Consider the following 21,363-nt stretch of genomic DNA (forward strand, 5'->3'; position numbering starts at 1 on the left):
TACACGAAGAGTTAAACTTATACTCTTTAGGTTCTATTTTGCTCAATCGAGGAATCTAAACAAAATCGATAGATGTATTACACAGGTCAAGAACTATTTCTCTCTGTTGCTGAGAAGTAAAAATGCTTTTTGCTGACCCGAGGGACCACCCAGCATCCTAGAACTATTTTAGCATGGCACTATACCTAAATGTGTTGGCAGATATATAGTGTACATCATATATGTAATATAGATGGAATCTCAGTGTTTCAATTACAAAAGGAAATTTTTCTAGCATTTCAAAAGACTCTGTGGTAATCACTGTTGTCTTGTGTATGATTTCAAACAGGATTTATGTCAGCACCAAGGTTAGATCATGACTCAATTATACTTTTTTTTTTAACAATTTATAGATGTTTTTGTAAGTATGTGGTCTGTCAGTAGAAATGAAGCTCTGTTATGTTTCTGAAACTCAGACAAAAGGTTAATTTTATCCGTGTCTACAAGTATGTCTTGTGACACATAATTATTATTGTGTATAATGAATAAATTAGTTGTATCTGTAGCTCACCTGGACTCTGTGCAAAACAGCTAAGGGCAATTAAAGGGAATGAAGGAAGGGTTTTGTTAAAAAAAAAGTAATGTCTGAAAATCCTTTAATAATTCTTCATTGCTTCATTTACAATTCTACCTAGTAGTACCAAGTGTCAGGCTGCCAACAGACTGCAGATTGGTACTTAGTTTTCCAATGGCCACGTATTTTCTAGGCAACATTTCCTTCCCAATCCTTTTAATGTATATTCATTTCATTGATTAAAGTACATTACTTACATTAAAGTAACAATCTCAAATACTGCCCAGATGGGCAGTTGCAGGTGTTGTTAACTATGTATGGTTTTAGGCTAAGAAGTGATGGAGAAGTAGTCAGAGTGAAAGTACCATTTTTGTGTGTGTTAGAATGGGGGGGGGGGATAAAATATCGACTGAAAATAATGCTAAACTTTTATATTAATGTATCCAAATAAGCTTGTTTTAATTCCTCCTAAAAAGTAAACCTTGCAGAAGTAGAAAGGATTTAGGCAAATTTTAAGTAGATGATGAAATAAGCGAGGAGCAAAGGCCCTGGTGCTGAACTTCACTGTCCCCAGATGAGTGCCATGGTAAAGATACGGATACCCCAAGGAATCTGCAAGATCGAGGCCTTTGTGTAGTTGAAATGACATGAAATGATAGGAGGAGGCCAGAAAAAAACCCTGAAAAAATGAAACTGGATGTGTAAAATATTACATTGCAGCAAATATGTTTCTATATGGTTTCAAAATAACTGTTTTCAGAAGACTTTACTGGGACTTTCTGGTCTTGTTTCCCTAAGTTGCTATTACAGGTGAAGGGTGGAGAGAAAACAACTGTTAGCATAAAAGTTGTTTGTTGCAGTTAGTACTCTTAGGGGTTTTTTTAGGGCTGTGTATTGTTCTTCAGTTGGATGCAAAATGTCAAGTGAAGGTGATGGTATACCACTTCAGAGAATGACGATAGTATCTAATGGCGTTAAGTGCTTATGGTATTCAGTGCATAGAGTGCATAAGGCATTTAATAGCTTGTTAATTCTTCTAAAATGAGTTTCATGAAATAAAAGCTAAGAAAGACCACATTAAATGAATACTAGCATAACACCATTGAACCCTGTCTGCTGGGTGTCTTATGAATTAATTGTTGATTAGCTATTATTAATATTAGGTACAAATCTAAAATTTAATTTTCACTCAGGAACAAATTTTGAACTTGAAAATAATGTGAAATCACAGCATTTTAATGACTTGCTCTATTTCAGTTGCCTTTTTAAAGTGTTTTTCACCTTTCTGCCTATGAAAATGCATGTTTTAAAATGTCCAGTGTTCTTTTATAATGTATATATCTATTTCAACTGTCTCCTACTTGATTATTCTCAGCTGATTTTTGCTGTTCTTTCAGGAAAAAATGTTATTACACTGACTGGAGGAGCAAAACCATGGGCAGGTTGGTGGGTGATGTGTAGCTTCTCATTTTGTCAGATAGTCACCCTGCTAAAGAAAATCCATTCGCAGTTGTAAATTTATCCAGGAAACTTGGAAAATAATCTAATTTTCCCGAAAACTCAAAATATGTTAGCTTAAAGTGTTAAAATATTCATCTGTAACAAGATGCAGTACTGTAAAGCTTTGCCAGTTCTCTTAGAAATGCAAAAGTGTTTATGCCAAGGAAAAAAAAAAAGGCCTTATCCTGGCAGCAAAGATTTAATACTGGAGCCATCTCTACAATTCTGTCTGCTGTTACCAAGGCATATTTCTTTAGCATGGAAGATACTTTCGAGTGTATGTCTCAGATTCTGGTAGTCAGCTCTTTCCTTAGACATGCAAACGTAACTTCTCTCGTGTGTGCTGGTGATCAGGACTAAATCAATGCCACACACTGAAGACTGTTTTGAATTTTTATTTGATAGCTGACAGAATAACTTGTACGCTGCAGTAAAAGCTGTTTAACTCTCTGGGAGGCAGAGACATGCAAACCTCACCTGCGGCTGCTGCTGTTGTTGCTGCTTCTGTCAGCCAGGAGAAGGGTACAAGAGGACACAGCAGTGGGTGAAAGCAGCCTGGGGGGGCTGGGGAGTGAGAACAGGGACACTGTGAGCTGTAATCACTCCCCATTGCTCCAGTCAGACATAATGATGTCTTGTAAATCCTCATTACCTACGGAAAAGATATAAAAATTTTTACATGAGGGAAATCTCCTGAAACAGTTTTCTATCACGGTTTTCTCGAGATGGATTTTGAGATGAGATTACGTTTGATTGAGGTTCTCCTGTTGTTACTTTAGGTGATGAAGAGTTCTTGTTATTTCTCAGGAAGAATTTAAGTAGTCCCATGATATCAGTTTGCAAGATTATCAGCTAACAAAAATAGACAAAGCACTGTTGAATGGTAAAGTGAGAAAACTTTAAATACATAAGCAATTAAAATATATTGAAATAAAACAATCTATAACATAAATTTACAACTGCGTTTTTCCTCTTCCCAGTCATTCACATGCTTGCTCCATTTTAGTGTGCATTATGAAAAATGTAAGTGATGTACTTTGTAATACAAAGGCAAAATCAACAAGCTTTACTGCAAAATTGTCTCATTTCATCTGTAATCCATCTGGTGAGTCCTAGATATTAAATAAATTTATTTTCTTTATTTAGAAGGACAGATGTCTGAAACATGCAATTGAAGTTGCACAGTACCTGTGAACCAACTAATAAACAATTTTCATGCCAGATTGATTTTTCATTTGAGACAACTGTTTTTACTTGTGAGAATTTGGGGATGAATATTTTTCTGAATATTTTCTCTGCCACTATATACAATCCAGTGCACAAAGGAATAGTGTGAAGAAGAAGAAAAAGAAGCTACCTCTAAAAATGAAAGCTAACTCTAAAATTGCTGTCATACACATCTCACCATTTTAACTTCTTCTGCTGTCATTGTTTCTTTTCATCTTGCAACTTTTCAAACTTAACTGCTTCTCTGTAATTTATCAAATCTCATTAATATTTCTAAGTTATTAACTGGAGTTTACAAAGCTATGATCATGAACTGTATTAAAATCTTTGTATATCAAAGGTAAAATTTTAAGGCTATAGAGTTTCTATAATTTAAGAATATGAGGTAACGCTAGTGTATTAGACCCTGCTGTGGCATGTACACTTCTCTGAATTTATTGACATGGTTATATGGTAGATGTATATATCTATAAATGTCCTTTAAAAAGTCTGCAAAAGATTATTAGAAGCATGAATGACAGGACAGAAGATAAATGTCATGCTTACTGGTATACTGCCTTTCTTATATGTGATAGCTATGTGGTGTATTTTTTCAATGTATGAGAGGCACAAACACCTATCAAAATACTGGGTGGTGATTGCTGTCAAAAATACCTAACATACCTGAATTAAGCAGCTGCCACTGGTCATCTCACTCCATGAGTCTGATCAGATAATTCCAAATTCACCTATACTTTGTTTCTTTGCATTGCAGTCTGCTGAGTAAACGTAATCTGCAAAGATTTTTGACCTAAACTAGTTCTGCAAAAAAGAACAACCAACCACATAAAATGTAACAGTACAGTTGAGCATGAAAGTTGAGCAAAGCTGAAATTACAGGCATCTTCATAAAATATTAATTTTTATATCTAAGAATAAATTATATATGTGTTTCAGAATAATATCCCATAGTCCAAGGTGCATAAAGTTACAATAGCACCAGCTGGAGTGCTTTCAATAAGAGCGTACCTGAAGTGCTGCCCACATCTTTGCAGCACTGTTCCACCGGGCATTTGTCATCTCATTGCATGAACTCCTGACTTTCTGAGTGACTCCACCAGACCAGCTCTGTCTGCTTTTACTCTTACTAGATAGACTACACTGAATAGATTGTCAAGAATCCATTTAAATTGCTACTTTAGACCTAGAAAGCTATTGAGTAAGACTGCTAATACTTAGTCCTATGATTTAGGCAAAAATTTGTCTGAAATTTGTTATCACTTTGAATGAAAAATCCATAAAACTTCAGTTTCTTCTTTAATCGTAAAATAACGTAAGCCAAGAAGAGGTCTCTCTTGCTGGATTGTTTTTGTATGGGGAGGGGTGGGAATGTGCTTTTCAGTTGAAATATTCTATGCCATCTGAAGGCACTAAGCTTTGGAGTGATCAACCATAAGCAATGTAACGAAAAAGCAATCACACCTTAGATAAAAGCCTTTTTGCCTCAGAAGAGAAATTGCAAATGTAATGTGGACATAATTTATGATTTATTCCAATGCTGTTCTTCATTACTTTGCATGTTAAAAGGAGCAGACATGAATTTTAAAAAAGAGCTAATTTCTTTAAGATAAAAATTATCTACTAGTTTTTTAGGTTTTTGGAGCGGGAAAATGATCAAGGCTTTTTACGTAACCAATTCTAAAAGATTTTCATAATGAAAAATCTAAAATCAGATGCATTGTTTTTCTGTTCTTCTTCCTGATGCATCTGCATTTTTTCCTCAATAAAGAAAAGCCTGGGTTTTGACTCTAAAAAAAATCAGCATGTGTACAACAGAAAAAAGGATGGAGAAAACAAAGTGAAAACTGTACTTACATACAGTATGTATAACTTCCTACTGAGAGAACTTCCACTGGAACCAATAAGATAATCAACTCACACAGTAAGGTATTATTTGAGTAAAGGAGACACTTAAGGGATGCGCCTGCCTGGGAACTGTATTCTGTGTTTCAACTTTATGAACATAGTTATGTTCTTTGGCTCATAATGCTTACTGTCAAATAGAGTGGCGTCCCTCAAGTGCAATACCAGTTACATACAGAGTGTGCACCAATACCTTGGCAATATATACAGCAAGAAGAAAATTTTGAGAATTTTCAATGTCAGTGTAAAATTCTGATTTCACATTTGGCTTAGATTTGTCTGACAGGGTGTCAAATAGGGGTAGAACTTTTTTTTGCTGATGTTGATAATAAGAGGTACATTTTCACAAAGGTGGCTTTGCTGCCTGAGAGCAACTTACTGTGTCATCACTTACTACTCTTAGTTATGAAATGGGTAGCTGTGCTTCTGCTTAGTGCAGGCAGTTAAGTATTCACCTCAAATAAAAAAAAATCTGATACTTAGCTTTACACTTTTTGTGGATATGAGATACATATGCTTTATATATCATGCATACATATTCATTGAGTAAGGCCCAAATCCTGCTGAAAAAATATTATTTAGGGTTATGTTTCTCTAAAATTCAGACTTCTGGATCTCTGATATGCTTATGGGGTCGTAATGTAGCACTCATGTAATATGAGACCTACTCCTTAAATACCTGCATTTCATTGCAGTTGAATATGAAAAAAAAATATAGGTCAGCAAGGAGTGCAAAATTGAAGTGATAAGGAGGTAACTTCTAGCATTTGCTTGAAAATTAACTGCACTAGAAAAAAACCTAGATTTTCCCCTGTATAAACCATGTCCTGAGATACTATTTAGGCAAGTTGCCAGTGGAAGAAAGCCCTTTTTGTTAGGGCTCAATTACAGTAGATAATGTAATTGAGGATACAAAGATTATGTTCTATTTGTGGTTTACAATGTCAATTTTTAGGAAATTGCATGAAGCCATACCTAGTTTTTTGTCTAAAGACTGTATAACCATTTCTGTATAACATATCCTTTATTTGATGTATAGGTATATTGTTTTGTAAGGCAATATCGGGCCTTGGATTTTGATGAAAATTTTGCAGGGGAAAGCTTTATTGAAATCAGAAAACCATAAAAATTTGATCCTGAGCAGTCTCGTATTTAAAATTTTATGAATTTCAGTGTCAAGAGTTGCCAGGCAAGGGAGGGAGGAGGAGTTACACTTGCCTTGTCCAGTGGGGCTAGAGAAATTAGATATGTTCTTGAGTAAGGCATAAGCATCCACAGTTCTGCCAGATGAACTACCTTGGAAAATCATTTTCCCCAGACTCAATACTGTAGTCCCATCTCAGACCATAATCCCACTAATTTTAGGATGAGTTGTACTTGAGTAAAGTGTGCAAGATAGATCACAAATAAATACTGCTAATTTTACTCTTAACTCCTTATTTTCTTTTAATTAATTAATGTGGAAATTTCCTGCTTTCATTTCTAGTATGATGTCACTAAATGTGCAATGTTGCAGCTAGAAATAACAAGCAGGTGAAAGCATGTAAATCTGATTTCTTATTGTCTTAGTTTGCAGAGGAATATGAGAGAGCTGAAAAGTTGGTTGCCCAGAAATCCGATGAAGCTTGATAAGGAGGCCCTACCTGATCTGGAAGAAACAGATTGCTACACAGCACCCTTTAGCCGTGCACGCATACACCAGTAAGTGCTGGAACTGGAAAGGCAGTGCCAGAGACCACAAGGATTTTTTTTATTTTCTCAGTTCTTCTAAGCAAGTGCCACAGAGGCAGCCGTTAACAGATGGTCACTGACAAATACCCAGTATCATAGCTGATATTTTCTGTGGGTTTTCTCTTAAGGCTAAAATCTACTCTCTGTTACTTGCTATTTGAGGGTCACTTAGTAGTATAGGCAAAAATTTGACTGAAAAATGAACACTGCCTTTTTGGTTTAGAAGTTTTTCTTTCCATTACACTACAAAATACAAATACTAGCTCAAGTTTGCTTTGCTTAATTACATCTTTTACTTAGGCAAAACCTGAGACAGTTGTTGAAATTGGGAACACCTGGAGGAAAGCTACAACTAGTCATGATTTTTTTTCTTTCTCATCAGATCTGCATTTTAAAAATGCTTTTGTCTCTGACAGTATAAATATATATACACCAAATAAAAACTATATGTGTTCAAATCAGCATGATTTGATGATGTAGTTTAACTGTGCTATAGATTTTTTCAGGACCCAAAAAGTAAGACTTGAAAATTCTGTCTGTTTCTTCATTTTAAACATATTTTGTGATAATTCTTTTAGGAGGGAAAAATTCATTTAAAGTAGAAGTATAAATTAGGCTAAATAGGGATTTTTTTTCTTCTTGGTAAAGAAGCTGTATTCTAGTGGACTGACTTTACCCTGGAAAGATAGAGTAATTGTATTATAATCTCAATTTTTTTTTTTCTGTAATTGACTATATTGCATTGGATCAATCACCTGGTTTTGGTGTTATTTCTCAACCAGCTCAGCTGACGTTATCAATTGTAATAGCATCACTTTTGGCACAGCTAAGTAGGCAAAAGCTCCTGCATGTCAGATTTCTGGCGTCCAGAAACCAGAACCATCTAGGAAAGGATGTTTTATTTGGTTCTATCCTAGGATTCTCTAAGGGAAAGTGGATGTGGAGCTACTACTCAAGTGTCCAGTGCATGGAGATAATTTTTTTTTTTTTTTCCTAAATAGTAGTTCTGGTAGTTCCATGACAGACATCTGCCAACTCATAAGTAACTTGAATTTGAGAATGACCACTGCTTCTGAAGATCTTTTTTTGATTAATTATATCCAGAACAGAAATGTCTAGATAGTAGGATATTTTAGAATTTAGTTTTAGTTGCTCTGTTTTGCCAACAATAATCTGTGATAATGATAAATTTATTGGACCAGAGAAGGTGCTCTAGGGATGTAAAATCTTACATCTTGTGCAGTAGCCAAGGAGGGTAAAGATCCAATAAATCACTGTAAGAAGAAAACATTTGAGCAGCTATGATTCAACACCTGTGCATTGTTTGAATATTGAAAGACATTCATTATTTTAATAGTTTTACGATAAACAACAAGGACAGCTTCTTCAGCAATTCCACAAGAAGTAGAATCGTGCATCATATGCTACAGAGAACTAAGTATGAAGATGGAAAATCCAAAATGGGTGAGAATGCTGTATCTTTTTCTTAACCTGAAGCTATAAAAATGTTGTATCTTTACTTGCCTGGAAAAGTATCATTTGAGTAAACTCAATTAATTTTGCCATTCCTTGAAATCTTTTTATTCGTTCAGTAACAGAGTTGAAGGAATGTCACATCAATTACTTTCTTAAATAACTCAGTGAAAATTGGCAATGCTTTTCACCTAATTACTCATTCTTTAAAATAAATTGGAGAAATTATGATAACTTTATGTGATCAAGAGCCACAATAAAGGTAACATATACCTCGGAAAACTGTCGAGGGTTTTCTAGGACTGGTCCTAGTAGTTCTGCTACTACCCAGCAGTTCCAGTCCAACAGAATCCATGTGAGCTACACTTAACTTGTCTGATGTCTCCATGCAGCTCAGAGACAGTTGACCTGAAGACTAAATTCAGTTTATATCAACTCTCCTATTGCAGTATTATTTTTTAGAAGGTCTAACTATTCATTTTCATTTGCAATGAACAGGGGATGTATGTATGATTTCCTGTTTTCTTTGCAGGAATTAAATTAAGAATTAAATATATATAGACATACTTAAAACCTTCTACTTATGAAGATGATAGAATTACAGAAAGTTGTTGCTTGAGCTTCTGAAGAAAAGCAGTAGTAAGAAAAACATAGAAAACAAGGGTTCAAATTTAATGCCTTTGAAGTTGATAATGGCAAATTTCATTACGAAATCAGTTTAGCATAATTTGTATATTTGAATGGACAAATCTGAAATCTGTCACAAGTACTTATTTCCTGGGGAAACTGTTGGCTATGGGTGTGCTCTTACAGGCTACTGAATCTTTTTATTATAATTAGTAACAGTTACTTATTATTTATTTTTTTTATAATATGCTTTGATAGTACAACAAATCTGGTTTTAGGAAGACTCTAGGAACTGATCCAAAATGCTGTAGCCAGTATGGTGCAGAGCCCTGCTCTGATACAATCTCCTTCAGATGGCTTACATTTAAAAATAACAGCAGGTTAGCTTTTAACCCTGTAGGGGTTTTGCTGCCTTAAGGATCGTCTGTCCATACCACTCTCTGTGTATGTCAGATCATCTGGTCACCCATAAAATCTATATCGTATGCTCTGATGAATACAACCTGAAGGTAACTATTTTCTCACACTTGATCTGGCACGAGCACCTGACCCTGAGAGAAAAGTTGCAGATGTTGGCCCTCAGAAATTTGCTGTAGTTTGGTCAGAGTCAGAAATCTGGAGGGATCAGCACGACCTGCGCAACCAGCTGGTGGGATTATTGATTACTGTCGTGTTCAGCAGCATCCTGAGCATCTAATATTAAGTTACATTCTCAATATGTAACTTGAAAATTCTCACTGCTTGAAATTAAATGTGTATAAAAACCTGATATCAGAATTAATGCTTTTTTCTTTTTAGGTATTAATAGATTACTAAATAATGGAACATATGAAGCAGCATTTCCACCACATGAGGTAACCTGGTTAATTTTGTATTTGTCTTTCTATTTAGATTAAAGCTTGCGTTAATGTTTTGAGATCCTACTTTATTTTTAATTTTGTCCTGCAAACTTTTAATTTCACTATGTAATCTGTTGAGACTTCTTTTTATTTATGGCTCTTACTTTAACATTGGCTTTTTAAGTTTTTCTTCTATAATGCATTATAATAACTTCCTGGAGCATTTTCTTACTGAACTAGAATGTTATAATCCTTTTTTTTATGAACCAGACATTGCCTGTGGAGTTCTTAATGAGAATATCAGTTTTTTCCAATTAGTTGTATTAAATTATTTTTGCTTGCCACCTACAAAATGTTCTGTTTTTCTAATAGCTTGTGCACTTGATCACAGTTAGGGAGACTGGTTAATTATTTCCCATTTAGTCTTTTCTGAATAGTTCTGGATAACTTCTCCTTGACGATATCTTCTTCAGTAGGTTAAAGTCTACTGAAGACTGTAAACCTGTGAAGTAAATGAAAAACTTGTGTTTGACTTCAGAGGGTTTTCAGACAATCTTTGTGTATTGAAAAGAAAGAAGCAAGCCACACATCTTCAGTCATTTTAAATGCCGTCAGTAGCACGGTGATTGCAGCTGTGAACTCTGTGATTGCTTGGGCTGAATATTGTGACTTGGTCTCATGTTTCAAAGGACCGTCCTGTGCTTTACAAATTGCTGAGAGTAATTTTTTTTATATGGTATTAATAATTAAATACTGGTAATATGCTGGCAGAGGCAGCGGGTGTCTCCTGCCAATGAGGGCCTGATGGAAAACACAAAGGACCTGTGGGAGCAGTGCTGGCTGTATAGTTTCTTGACTGTAGCATCGGGAGTTGGAGGGACTGGAAATGGGCTGCACTTCTCTTCCTCCTTCGAGCTGCTACAGCATTTCAGATCTCTGCCAGAAAAGCAACTGGGCAAAGCAGAACTGCTGTGTGGGTCCAGAGTTCTCCAGTCTGGAATGGAAAAGGGATGTCTCTTTGTACTACCTTGTACTAGTCCCTTGGACTACCTTGTACTGCAGCCTCCACTTTTTTTTTTTTTTTTTTAATAAAAGAGAAAAGTTTGGTTTTTAAATTTTTGGTTTTGGTCCTCATGGGGGGACTTCAACCACCCCGACACCTGTTGGAGGGACAATGTGGCAGGGCATAAGCAATCTGGGAGGTTCCTGGAATGTGTCGATGATAACTTCTTTCTCCAAGTGGTAGAGGAGCCAACGAGGAGAGGTGCTATGCTGGACCTTGTTCTCGCCAACAAGGAGGGGCTGGTGGGGAATGTGAAGCTCAAGGGCAGCCTGGGCTGCAGTGACTACGAAATGGTGGAGTACAAGATCCTTAGGGCACCGAGGAGGGCGCACAGCAAGCTCACTACCCTGGACTTCAGGAGAGCAGACTTTGGCCTCTTCAGGCATCTGCTTGGTAGAGCGCCATGGGACAAAGCCCTGGAGGGAAGAGGGGCCCAAGAAAGCTGGGTAATATTCAAGGATCACCTCCCTCAAGCTCAGGAGCGATGCATCCCAACAAAGAGGAAGTCAGGCAAAAACGCCAGGAGGCCTGCATGGATGAACAAGGAGCTCCTGGACAAACTCCAACACAAAAAGGAAGCCTACAGAGGGTGGGCGCAAGGACAGGTAGCCTGGGAGGAATACAGAGAAATTGTCTGAGCAGCCAGGGATCAGGTTAGGAAAGCTACAGGCCTGATAGAATTCAGTCTGGCCAGGGACGTCACGGGCAACAAGAAAAGATTCTATAGGTACGTCGGGGATAAAAGGAAGACAAGGGAAAATGTGGGCCCTCTCTGGAATGAAACGGGAGATCTGGTTACCTGGGACACAGAGAAGGCAGAGGTACTCAATGACTCTTTTGCCTCGGTCTTCACTGGCAAGTGCTCGAGCCTCACCGCCCAAGCCACAGAAGGCAAAGGCAGGGACTGGGAGAATGAAGAGCCGCCCACTGTGGGAGAACATCAGGTTCGAGACCATCTAAGGCACCTGAAGGTGCACAAGTCCATGGGACCTGATGAGATCCATCCGCAGGACCTGAAGGAACTGGCGGATGAAGTTGCTAAGCCACTATCCATTGTATTTGAGAAGTTGTGGCAGTCCGGAGAAGGTCCCACTGACTGGAAAAGGGGAAACATAACCCTGATTTTTAAAAAGGGAAAAAAGGAAGACCCAGGGAGGAGCTACAGGCCAGTCAGTCTCACCTCTGTGCCTGGGAAGATCATGGAACAGATCCTCCTGGAAGCTATGCTAAGGCACATGGAGGTGATTGGAGACAGCCAGCATGGCTTCACCAAGGGCAAGTCCTGCCTGACTAACCTAGTGGCCTTCTATGATGGAGTGACTACATCAGTGGACACGGGAAGGGCTACGGATGTCATCTGTCTGGACCTGTGTAAGGCCTTTGACATGGTCCCCCACAACAGCCTTCTCTCTAAACTGGAGAGGTATGGATGTGATGGGTGGACTGTCCGGTAAAGGGTGAGGAATTGGTTAGATGGTCGCATCCAGAGGGTAGCGGTCAACAGCTCAATGTCCAGATGGAGACTGGTGACGAGTGGCATCCCGCAAGGGTCTGTATTGGGACCAGTACTGTTTAATGTCTTCATCAATGACATAGTGGGATCAAGTGCACCCTCAGCAAGTTTGCAGATGACACCAAGCTGAGTGGTGCGGTCGACACACCAGAGGGATGGGATTCCATCTAGAGGGACCTGGACAAGCTGGAGAAGTGGGCCCATGTGAACCTCATGAGGTTTAACAAGGCCAAGTGCAAGGTCCTGCACCTGGATCGGGGCAACCCCCAGTATCAATACAGGCTGGGGGATGAAGGGATTGAGAGCAGCCCTGCCGAGAAGGACTTGGGGGTACTGGTGGATGAAAAGCTGGACATGAGCCAACAATGTGTGCTGGCAGCCCAGAAGGCCAACAATATCCTGGGCTGCATCCAAAGCAGCGTGGCCAGCAGGTCGAGGGAGGCGATTCTGCCCCTCTGCTCTCCTCTGGTGAGACCCCACCTGGAGTCCTGCATCCAGCTCTGGAGCCCTCAGCACAAGAAAGACATGGACCTGTTGGAGCGGGTCCAGAGCAGGGTCATGAAAATGACCAGGGGGCTGGAACACCTGTCCTGTGAAGAAAGGCTGAGAGAGTTGGGGGTTGTTCAGCCTAGAGAAGAGAAGGCTTTGGGGAGACCTTATTGCAGCCTATCAGTACTTAAAGGGGGCTTCTAAAAAAGGTGGCGGCAGACTTTTTAGCAGGGCCTGTTGTGACAGGACAAGGGGGAATGGCTTTAAACTAAAGGGGGGTAGATTCAAACTAGATATGAGGAAGAAATTTTTTACGCTGAGGGTGGTGAAACACTGGCCCAGGTTGCCCAGAGAGGTGGTGGATGCCCCATCCCTGGAAACATTCCAGGTCAGGTTGGACGGGGCTCTGAGCAACCTGCTCTAGTTGAAGATGTCCCTGCCCACGGCAGGGAGTTTGGACTAGATGACCGTTAGAGGTCCTTTCCAACCCGAACTATTCTATTCTATGATTCTATGAATATAGAGAAGGAGTATTTTAGATAAATAATTGAACATCATTGTTAACGCTTCAGCTGTACATTACTGACTTCAGGGAAAAGCTGGCCATACTACCAGAAAAACCTGTGAAGCTTTCTCTGGCTGTCAAAACCATGCTGTCATATCCATTTTATGTATATGTTCCTTTGTTATGGAATAATCTACTGTTTCAGTTAAGGTTAATGAAGTCATATTTTTAAGCCACTCTTACCTTAATTGCTGCTTGACTGGTGCTAAGGGCTAGTGGTTGAACACTCAATTTTTATTTTGTTTTTTATTTTTTCTTTATCACATGGGCATATGAGAGTGAAAATTCAGTCCCAGTGGGAATGCTGAGACTTGAACTCTGTTATGGATAAACAGTACAGAAAGAAGGAGGGCGGGGGGGGAGATTTAAAAATATGCGGTACTGGGTAATACTTTATGCATTGCCGTCGTTCATCCAGGTGACTTTGAGCATAAGTCGATGTTCTGTTCCTAGGTGTTCCTAGACGTTGCAAAGGTCACATCCTGTGTTGACATTTTTGTATGCTTCTTTGGTGGCTGTAATGAGAAATCAATAGAATTGGACTCTTTGCTATGTTTAGCTTTGTTTATAACTCATTCTTAAACCAGAGGGTCAGCAGATTGCAACAAGTAAATTGTGTTCTTTCAATTGCAGGGGATGCTCAAGATTTCAAATAAATTATAAAAATCTAAATGGCTAAATTACTTGGATCTACCAGGGTCAAGAAATCTGTCTGATTGCTAACTTTGAAGTACTGCTCTGGGGAGCTCTGTGCTCCTCCCAAGAAATTATTTGGCTCACTTGCAGTTATTTGATGAAAGATTTTCTTTACCATAACTGCGTAGTGGGTTTTTTGGGGGGAAAAAGTTTAACTGAAGGAGATGTCCTGTTTCAGAATTGGAGTAAAATTACAAATACAAGAGATTATGATTAGGATGGTTCTAATGAATCTGTGTGTTACCTTTCGACTGCTGAGTATGAGGCTATCCTTTCAGGCTGTCAGGCGGTCTGTAAATGTCAGGCATGGCCTGGAAGGACTCCTTTTGGGTCAGACTGACTCTGTGTTTTGCTTCTAATACCTCCGAGCACCCTGTGTAGGTTTCAAAATAATGCCAGTTCTGTTGTTTCCATCATCTTTGAAAACCCGTACCACAGAAAGACTATGGTTTTCTATACTTGTAAACAGGAGTTAAATAAAGTCATAGAAAATGTCTAGGAAAGGAGAACCAAGCTGACGTACCAGAAATTTCTGGAATTTCATAGGAGAGGGGAAAAAAGATAACACAAACACATCTCAAAAAAATTTGAAAAATTGAAATAGGTGGAAGCATACGAATAAGCATATATTAGTGAAATAGAAACACTGTACTTGAAGCCATATAGAGTTGAGTAGTTCTGTATAGTCTTCTACTAGTATGGTTCTATCATTAATTCTTAGAAAAACCGGCCATTTCAGAAGCATATGTAACCATATCTCTTCTGTCAGGCTTACGTGTTAGCTCCAGATGACATGTCCTAGAGATGTCCATAATACAAGACCTATTCATTAAAAATAGTGGATGCCTCTTTTAAAATTATAATCAAATGCTTAAGAAATGTATATCTTTTCTATAGTGCCTAGTAGTAAATTTTACTTCTTTGCATTTTTCAGGGAAGCCACAAAAGCAGACATCCCATCAAAACACATGGAGCTCAGAATCACAGACACCTCTTATATGAACGTTGGGCACGGTGGGGAATGTGGTACAAATACCAACCTCTCGATTTAATCAGGTATTAGTACTTTGAACAGTAGCTTGTTTCTGTGATACAAATTACCTGGTAACAGTCCATTAACCATACTGCTAAATTCCTCATCCTTATGCTTTCCTGTAAAATTTAGCTATTTGGTATTGTCAGATAAGATTGGAATTCTCTAAGTTGCTTCTTTTGGGTGCTCTTTTGTGCAGGGCTATGAATTTCAAAAGAGGCTGCACAAAAGGCACATAGATCCAGCTGCTTGACAATTTGCAGTGTGAAACTTAAAATACAAACCCATGAAGTGATCTGCTGATCAGAGACGCTTGCCCCTCATGAGAGCACCTTTGAGAGCAAAGACTGTTACCCACACGGACAGTCAGAGTTACCAGATCCAGTGGAGGGAAAATGCAGCCTAATTGTTAGGTTTCTGCATGGGTTTAAATAAACTTCTGTTTATATATCTTATAATTAATGTCATACATTACCAAATATAAAGCAGAGAAATATATGTAATTGAAGTTAAATAATTGTGATGTTTGGGTTTCATACTTTCCTCATCTTTGATATTGAATACCAATAATTCATTTTTCCTTACTGTCAGTTTTTATTCCTGATCTGACAGTCAGAACCAATTATTGTGCCCAATGTTGTTCCACTGAAGGCTAAGCATGTGCCACGGGACAATTCTGTGCTGATCAAATAGTATCATCCATGACTGACTTTCCCGTCACTGCTACTTCATCTCTTCTAGCAACTGATACCCAAGTTTTGAAGAATTAAAGCTCAATCTTCAACTTGTGTTTTCAATCCATTGTTTTCGCTAATAATAGTTAGATAATCATGTAATATGACATATTTCAATCATAAATGCTTTTTATAATGGAATACTTAGGTCGTACCAACTTTATCCCTTTCCAGAAATTTTTTTGCGTGTCTGTGTGTGTGTCTAGATATATATAGATATATATCTATCTCTGTGTGCAAATAAAATGTCCTACATTTAATAATGTTGGAATTAGTACATCTACTTAGTCATTGCAAGGACATGAAAATTACAGAGCACTTCAGTTATATCCTTATAAAATATATGTTCTGGTAAGTCTGCAATTAGTGCCACTAGAACGTTACGCTAGCCTGAAATAAAATGTTTTGGTAAACTGACAATAATTTTACCATAAACTTGTAACGGTAGTTCCTCATTAGAATTATTCTACTACTGTGAAGATAGAGGTCACCATAAGTTTTAACTTTAAACAGTGTATGTGTTTCCTTTTCATGTAGGCGATATTTTGGTGAAAAAATTGGACTGTATTTTGCCTGGTTGGGGTGGTATACTGGAATGCTTATTCCTGCTGCCCTGGTTGGGCTCTTTGTTTTCCTTTATGGATTATTTACGATGGATTCCAGCCAAGTAAGGTAAAATCCCATTTAAAAACATAATAGCCTGTTGAAAATTAAGAACAGTCTGGTACAACTGAGATCATTATTATACGTACAAATGCTTTCCAGATATGGTAATCATGTAAAAATAACCAAATAAAACACTGGGTTCTTCACTCAAGTGTATCCACTTTGTATATCTGTTTTGCATCAAGCTGGATGCGTACCTCACAGCAAGTGCTCTTACCACTGCATCTGCAGCGATTCCCATTCTGTGTGTAAGGAAAAACAGCAAGTACCAATTCTAATGTCATGGGTACTGCAATGGTTGTCATTCTAGTCAAGGCTAACGGGTGAAAAAACAGTCAGACATACTCCCTCTTTACCTCCATCTTGCCTATAACTTCCAGAGCGTAGTACAGTTGCTAAACTTCAACTTACTTTTGTCTATGCCTTTGTTTTCTCTCAGTGTTAATAGTGGCAAACTTTGAGTTTAACAAAATTCTTAACTATGTCAGTGTAAACTGCAGACAGGAGACCCAGCTTCAGGGAGATTACAACCACATGAAATGAACCTAGTGTTCATGAAGTTTCCCACCATTGTGATTTTGCTCTGAGAGGGGTTTATGTCAATTTAGAAATAGTGATGAGGGTGCTCGAGTTAAGTGCTGACTGTATTTTTAGGAACTGTTTCAGAGGACGCACCCTTATTACAAAGTTTTCCATTAGATGTCATCAGACACAACAGTATCAGTGCTCTTAAAATTGCAAGTGTTCCTCGAAGCAGTTGGGATGCTTAGGCTGTAAGTATACTTGGAGTCAGATTTCATGGGAAATGTTGTTTCTTGGGCTTTGAGCAGGACTATTTTACGTTTTCTTTATGGAATTGTCTTTAGCTTCTGTTTCCAGGTGAGTTATTATATTCTGCAGTGCTATAATTAAAGCTTTTTTAGGCTTGCTTTTGTACAGCAAACTCCTGAGAGACTTTACAACTTCAAACTGTATTAAATGCAATAAATGTATCAACCAGGAAACTATGCTATCTTTAAGATGTTGTTCTCTCTATTAGGATTGTTTTGCGTGATAAACGTCCTTAAGATCCAGTGGATGTAATGTAAAGTAGAGGATCAGCCTGTACTTAGAGTACAGGGACTAGGACTGTTGAACTGGAAATCTTGTATTCTTCACATGTACAATGGCACAGTTTCAACAAGGGGGGGAACAAAGGGCCATAATCTACTATTATCAGGGTATAGCTTAATATTTTAGGCACCCCTTGTGGAAGAGAAAGATTTGGCATTGACACCCCCCAAGAGAAAGAACAGAATTTCTAAGAATTTAATTTTTTCAAACTGTAAGCTATTATGTGCTTGTATATGTGTCATACACTTCTCCTGAGAAGACTTGGAGACCCGACTGCTGCTTCGCTCTTTTAATAGAGAGACGCAGTTATCTTGCTTGCTGAAGGTTTCAGGGTGTAAATCACAGGAGCACAGAGGTAGGCTAGCTTTCATGTTTTCCTCCCCTAAGTTTTTCTTCTTGGCTGCTGTTGAGTAGCTGTGGACAAAACATACAGATTTTAGTTTGCTCCCCATGGAGGCTGGTTGTGTCAGGTCCCATCCTGAGGTGCCTCAGTGTCATGCTGGCGCCCATCAGGGGCTCTGGACTCTACTCCAGAAGCAAGAGCCTGAAAGTTAGGTGATCCTCCATATAAGCCCTAGATGCTTACAAGGGGAGGGGAATGTTTATGTAGTTATTACAGCTAACATTAGCCAGTGTTCATTTCAAAATACTGACAGAGGGTGAGGTGGGTTAATGCAGAAGCCCTAGCTGTGTGCTCTATGGCAGCCCCACATTTGTAATCTGGATGTGTTAATTCAGAAGGCAGAAGGTCCTCTCTGCCTTTGGTGGTGTGAATCTGTGCAGTCCCTCTGGTTAGTCGTGACACAATACTGTCATATCAGTGCATTGCTATGACCAAGTTAGTAAGACGTGGATTCAAGAACAGAGCTTAACTAACTCAAGCTGATTGTGACTGGCCTGATAAAATGTACGTAGATGTTTTCTGTATCACCTTGTGTACTTAGGCAATTCTAAAGGCCAGTGGTAACAGATGCTGCTCCTTGACACATTTGCTTACTTAGCCTGGAAGGGGTTAGTGAGGGTTAGACAGAAACCTCCTACCTAGAGCAGACAGGAGTCATCCGTTAGCAGGCAGACACTACACAACCTAAATGTTCTTATTCTTGCCATATTCTGGGACTGTGAGATTACTTATCTAGTGTTTCTGCAGTCATTTAAAGAAGCCTGCTAGATAAACATCTATAACAGTTTTAAAATATATAATTTGATTTTGAGCACTGCAGCTATTGCAGTATGCAAATGCAATGTTCAGCAGCCGCCAGGAAGAAACAGAGTTGGGTACGTTGTTCTGACAAAATCTAGACACAGGAAACTCGGTGGCAATTAGGAATGTAAACCTAGTGCCAGGGAATTATGGCAATGTCATAACTGCCACATTGCCCCAGATTCAGTATTATGCAGTGTAATACTACTTTACGTGAAACAGGTTTCACCCTATTAACATCTGTTATTAGTAATCAGTGGATGTTAGGAAGTACTGATTTACAATATGATAAATTCTGTCAAAAAAACCCTATTTTTCATCTGTCTTGCATACCACAAAATTTGAACTTACCGACTGATCAAACTATTTTTGCAGAAGCATGCTTTCCTCAGTGATGTCCCTTCACCTCTCCGGCGCAAGGAGCTGCCATGAGCCCCCCTCTGGCGGCTGCAGGCAGAAAATGATCATTTTCTTCTTCTTCCACTGAGGTCCAGCTCAGTTTCAGCAGAGAAGGAATAAGCAAATACACGAGCATACATTGCCATAGAACCAAACATTGCTTGTGATGCCAGCCATAGGTTTTGTGCAGCAATACTTCTAGGGTTATGCAGAATAATGTCACACCTAAGAACTAGCTTGTCTTGTTTACAACTTGTACGAGTGCCTGCCTCTGCTCCATACCTGAGGTCTGTCATGATGCCAGGTGGCTCTTTTTATATACATATAAAAATGTTATATAAGTATATATATGTCTCAGCCTGTGCCAGGACCCCATCTCAGCCCGGCACGGGGCCGTCAGTCCCTGCCCCCTGTGTGAAGGAAAGATGCTCTGTGTAGTTCATCTGTGGCTGCCACAAGCAAGTTGGAAATGGTGTATATTTGCTCCCTTTTGGTGGTACCCTTCCTTCTTTCCCAGGGTGAGTGCCCCTCTCGCACTGCCTTTTGCCCCTTGTCATAGTCTCTCTCTCCTTTCCTCAGTTGCAGTTTTAGGGAAACAATAAACTCTCAGGTCTGATTGAATCATTCGATGATTCAAAGGTATTGTACAGGGAGGAGGAAGGTGAAATAAGATGAGAAAACAAAAACCTTGCATACACACTGTGGTATCAGGGACTAAACACTATTATAAGCAAATATGCATACATGTCCCATGTTTAGAAACAGAAGTTTCTCCATTCTACGTGGTTAGGGATGTTTTTCTTTCCTATCACAAAACAAATGCATAAGATGGGCAGCGTTACTGAAAGCATGCCGGAATGGAGGATGTTCTTTTTCTTGCATGGGTTTGGAATAAAGCCTGGTAATACTGTGGTTGCCAGGAGCCGGCACTGAGGTCCCCCAGGGTACTGAGATTATAGTGTCGGCAGCTTGTTGCAGGGTTCAGTTGTGAGATGAAGGTAACCAAGAGAAAAATCCAGATAATCTCTGTTGAAGAAACTCCACAGTAGCTTCCAGAGTATCTGGATTATATTCGTAGGGCTCAGACATACAGAAACAAAAATGCAGAACATGACTTCGTATTTCTTGTTTCATACACTTTTGAATATATTTTGATCTATTTGCCCTCCCTGAGCTAAACTGGGGGAAGTGTGAAGTGGTTGTCATATGGGAGGGCTTAAATAGTCCTTCAGGAGTACCTTCATCTGGGTTCTTTCAACAAATTATGTGCCATATCTATTGCCTATCTTTATTCTCAAGTTAGATGTTAAGCTATTACATGTTGATTAGTCTATATAAAAATAAATCTGATGGTTTTAAAGAGTTTGGTTTTGATGGGTTTATACGTATCATTAATTATCACTGTTGTAAGTTGTCCCTTTGTTGTCAGTCAAACAGAAAGGCCAGGCACGAACACAGCATAGCTTGAGGTGTCTTTGCACCATGTGCTGTAGTCAGATTTCAGCTATATAAGTGAGGACAGTACGAAGAAGCTTGTTTTGCTCTGTTATACTGAAGATTTGAATTGCAGTAGCAGTTAACATAGCACCTGTCACGAACACTTGCGTAACAAATGTTATTGCATTTGCAGAGTAGTGCTAAAACGTGTGACCTATTACTGTCAGTATAATTTTGTGAAACTTCATATGTTATTAAAAACAAACGAAGATTTTAATTCAAGGTATAGAACACAGAAAATCTAGCATTTATAATGTTGAATTTAAATTCAAAGCACGGTACAATTTGGCCTTATATTTGACAACAGTTTGTATTATTGCCAAACCATTGCAACATACTGTTGAAGTATGATTTTCTGTGCTTAATCATTTGAACGAAAATGCAAGCAAGAAAGTTCTCTGATGTGACACACTATAAGATTTCTGTTACACTGCAACTCTGAAATGACTGGCTGTGCTCATTCTGGCTTAAGGGTTACTTAGGACACTTCCTTTGTCAGGTCCACATTATGTTGTTAGGGTTTCAGTGAATTAGTGTTT

General features: G+C 38.7%; 1 protein-coding gene across 4 annotated transcripts in view; it reads left to right on the forward strand.

Moving 5' to 3' along the window:
* ANO3 (anoctamin 3) overlaps positions 1–21,363 on the forward strand; it is a 223,808-nt gene that overhangs the window by 157,868 nt on the left and 44,577 nt on the right. For all 4 annotated transcript variants that reach the window (XM_076343847.1, XM_076343848.1, XM_076343849.1 and 1 more), the window contains exons 7-12: positions 1,951–1,995; positions 6,752–6,883; positions 8,271–8,377; positions 9,812–9,867; positions 15,113–15,234; positions 16,483–16,617. In XM_076343847.1, coding sequence (XP_076199962.1) covers positions 1,951–1,995; positions 6,752–6,883; positions 8,271–8,377; positions 9,812–9,867; positions 15,113–15,234; positions 16,483–16,617 — 597 coding nt within the window. The remainder of the gene's footprint in view (positions 1–1,950; positions 1,996–6,751; positions 6,884–8,270; positions 8,378–9,811; positions 9,868–15,112; positions 15,235–16,482; positions 16,618–21,363) is intronic.

Source organism: Aptenodytes patagonicus, chromosome 7, assembly GCF_965638725.1.
Source record: "Aptenodytes patagonicus chromosome 7, bAptPat1.pri.cur, whole genome shotgun sequence".
NCBI classification, from domain to species: domain Eukaryota; kingdom Metazoa; phylum Chordata; class Aves; order Sphenisciformes; family Spheniscidae; genus Aptenodytes; species Aptenodytes patagonicus.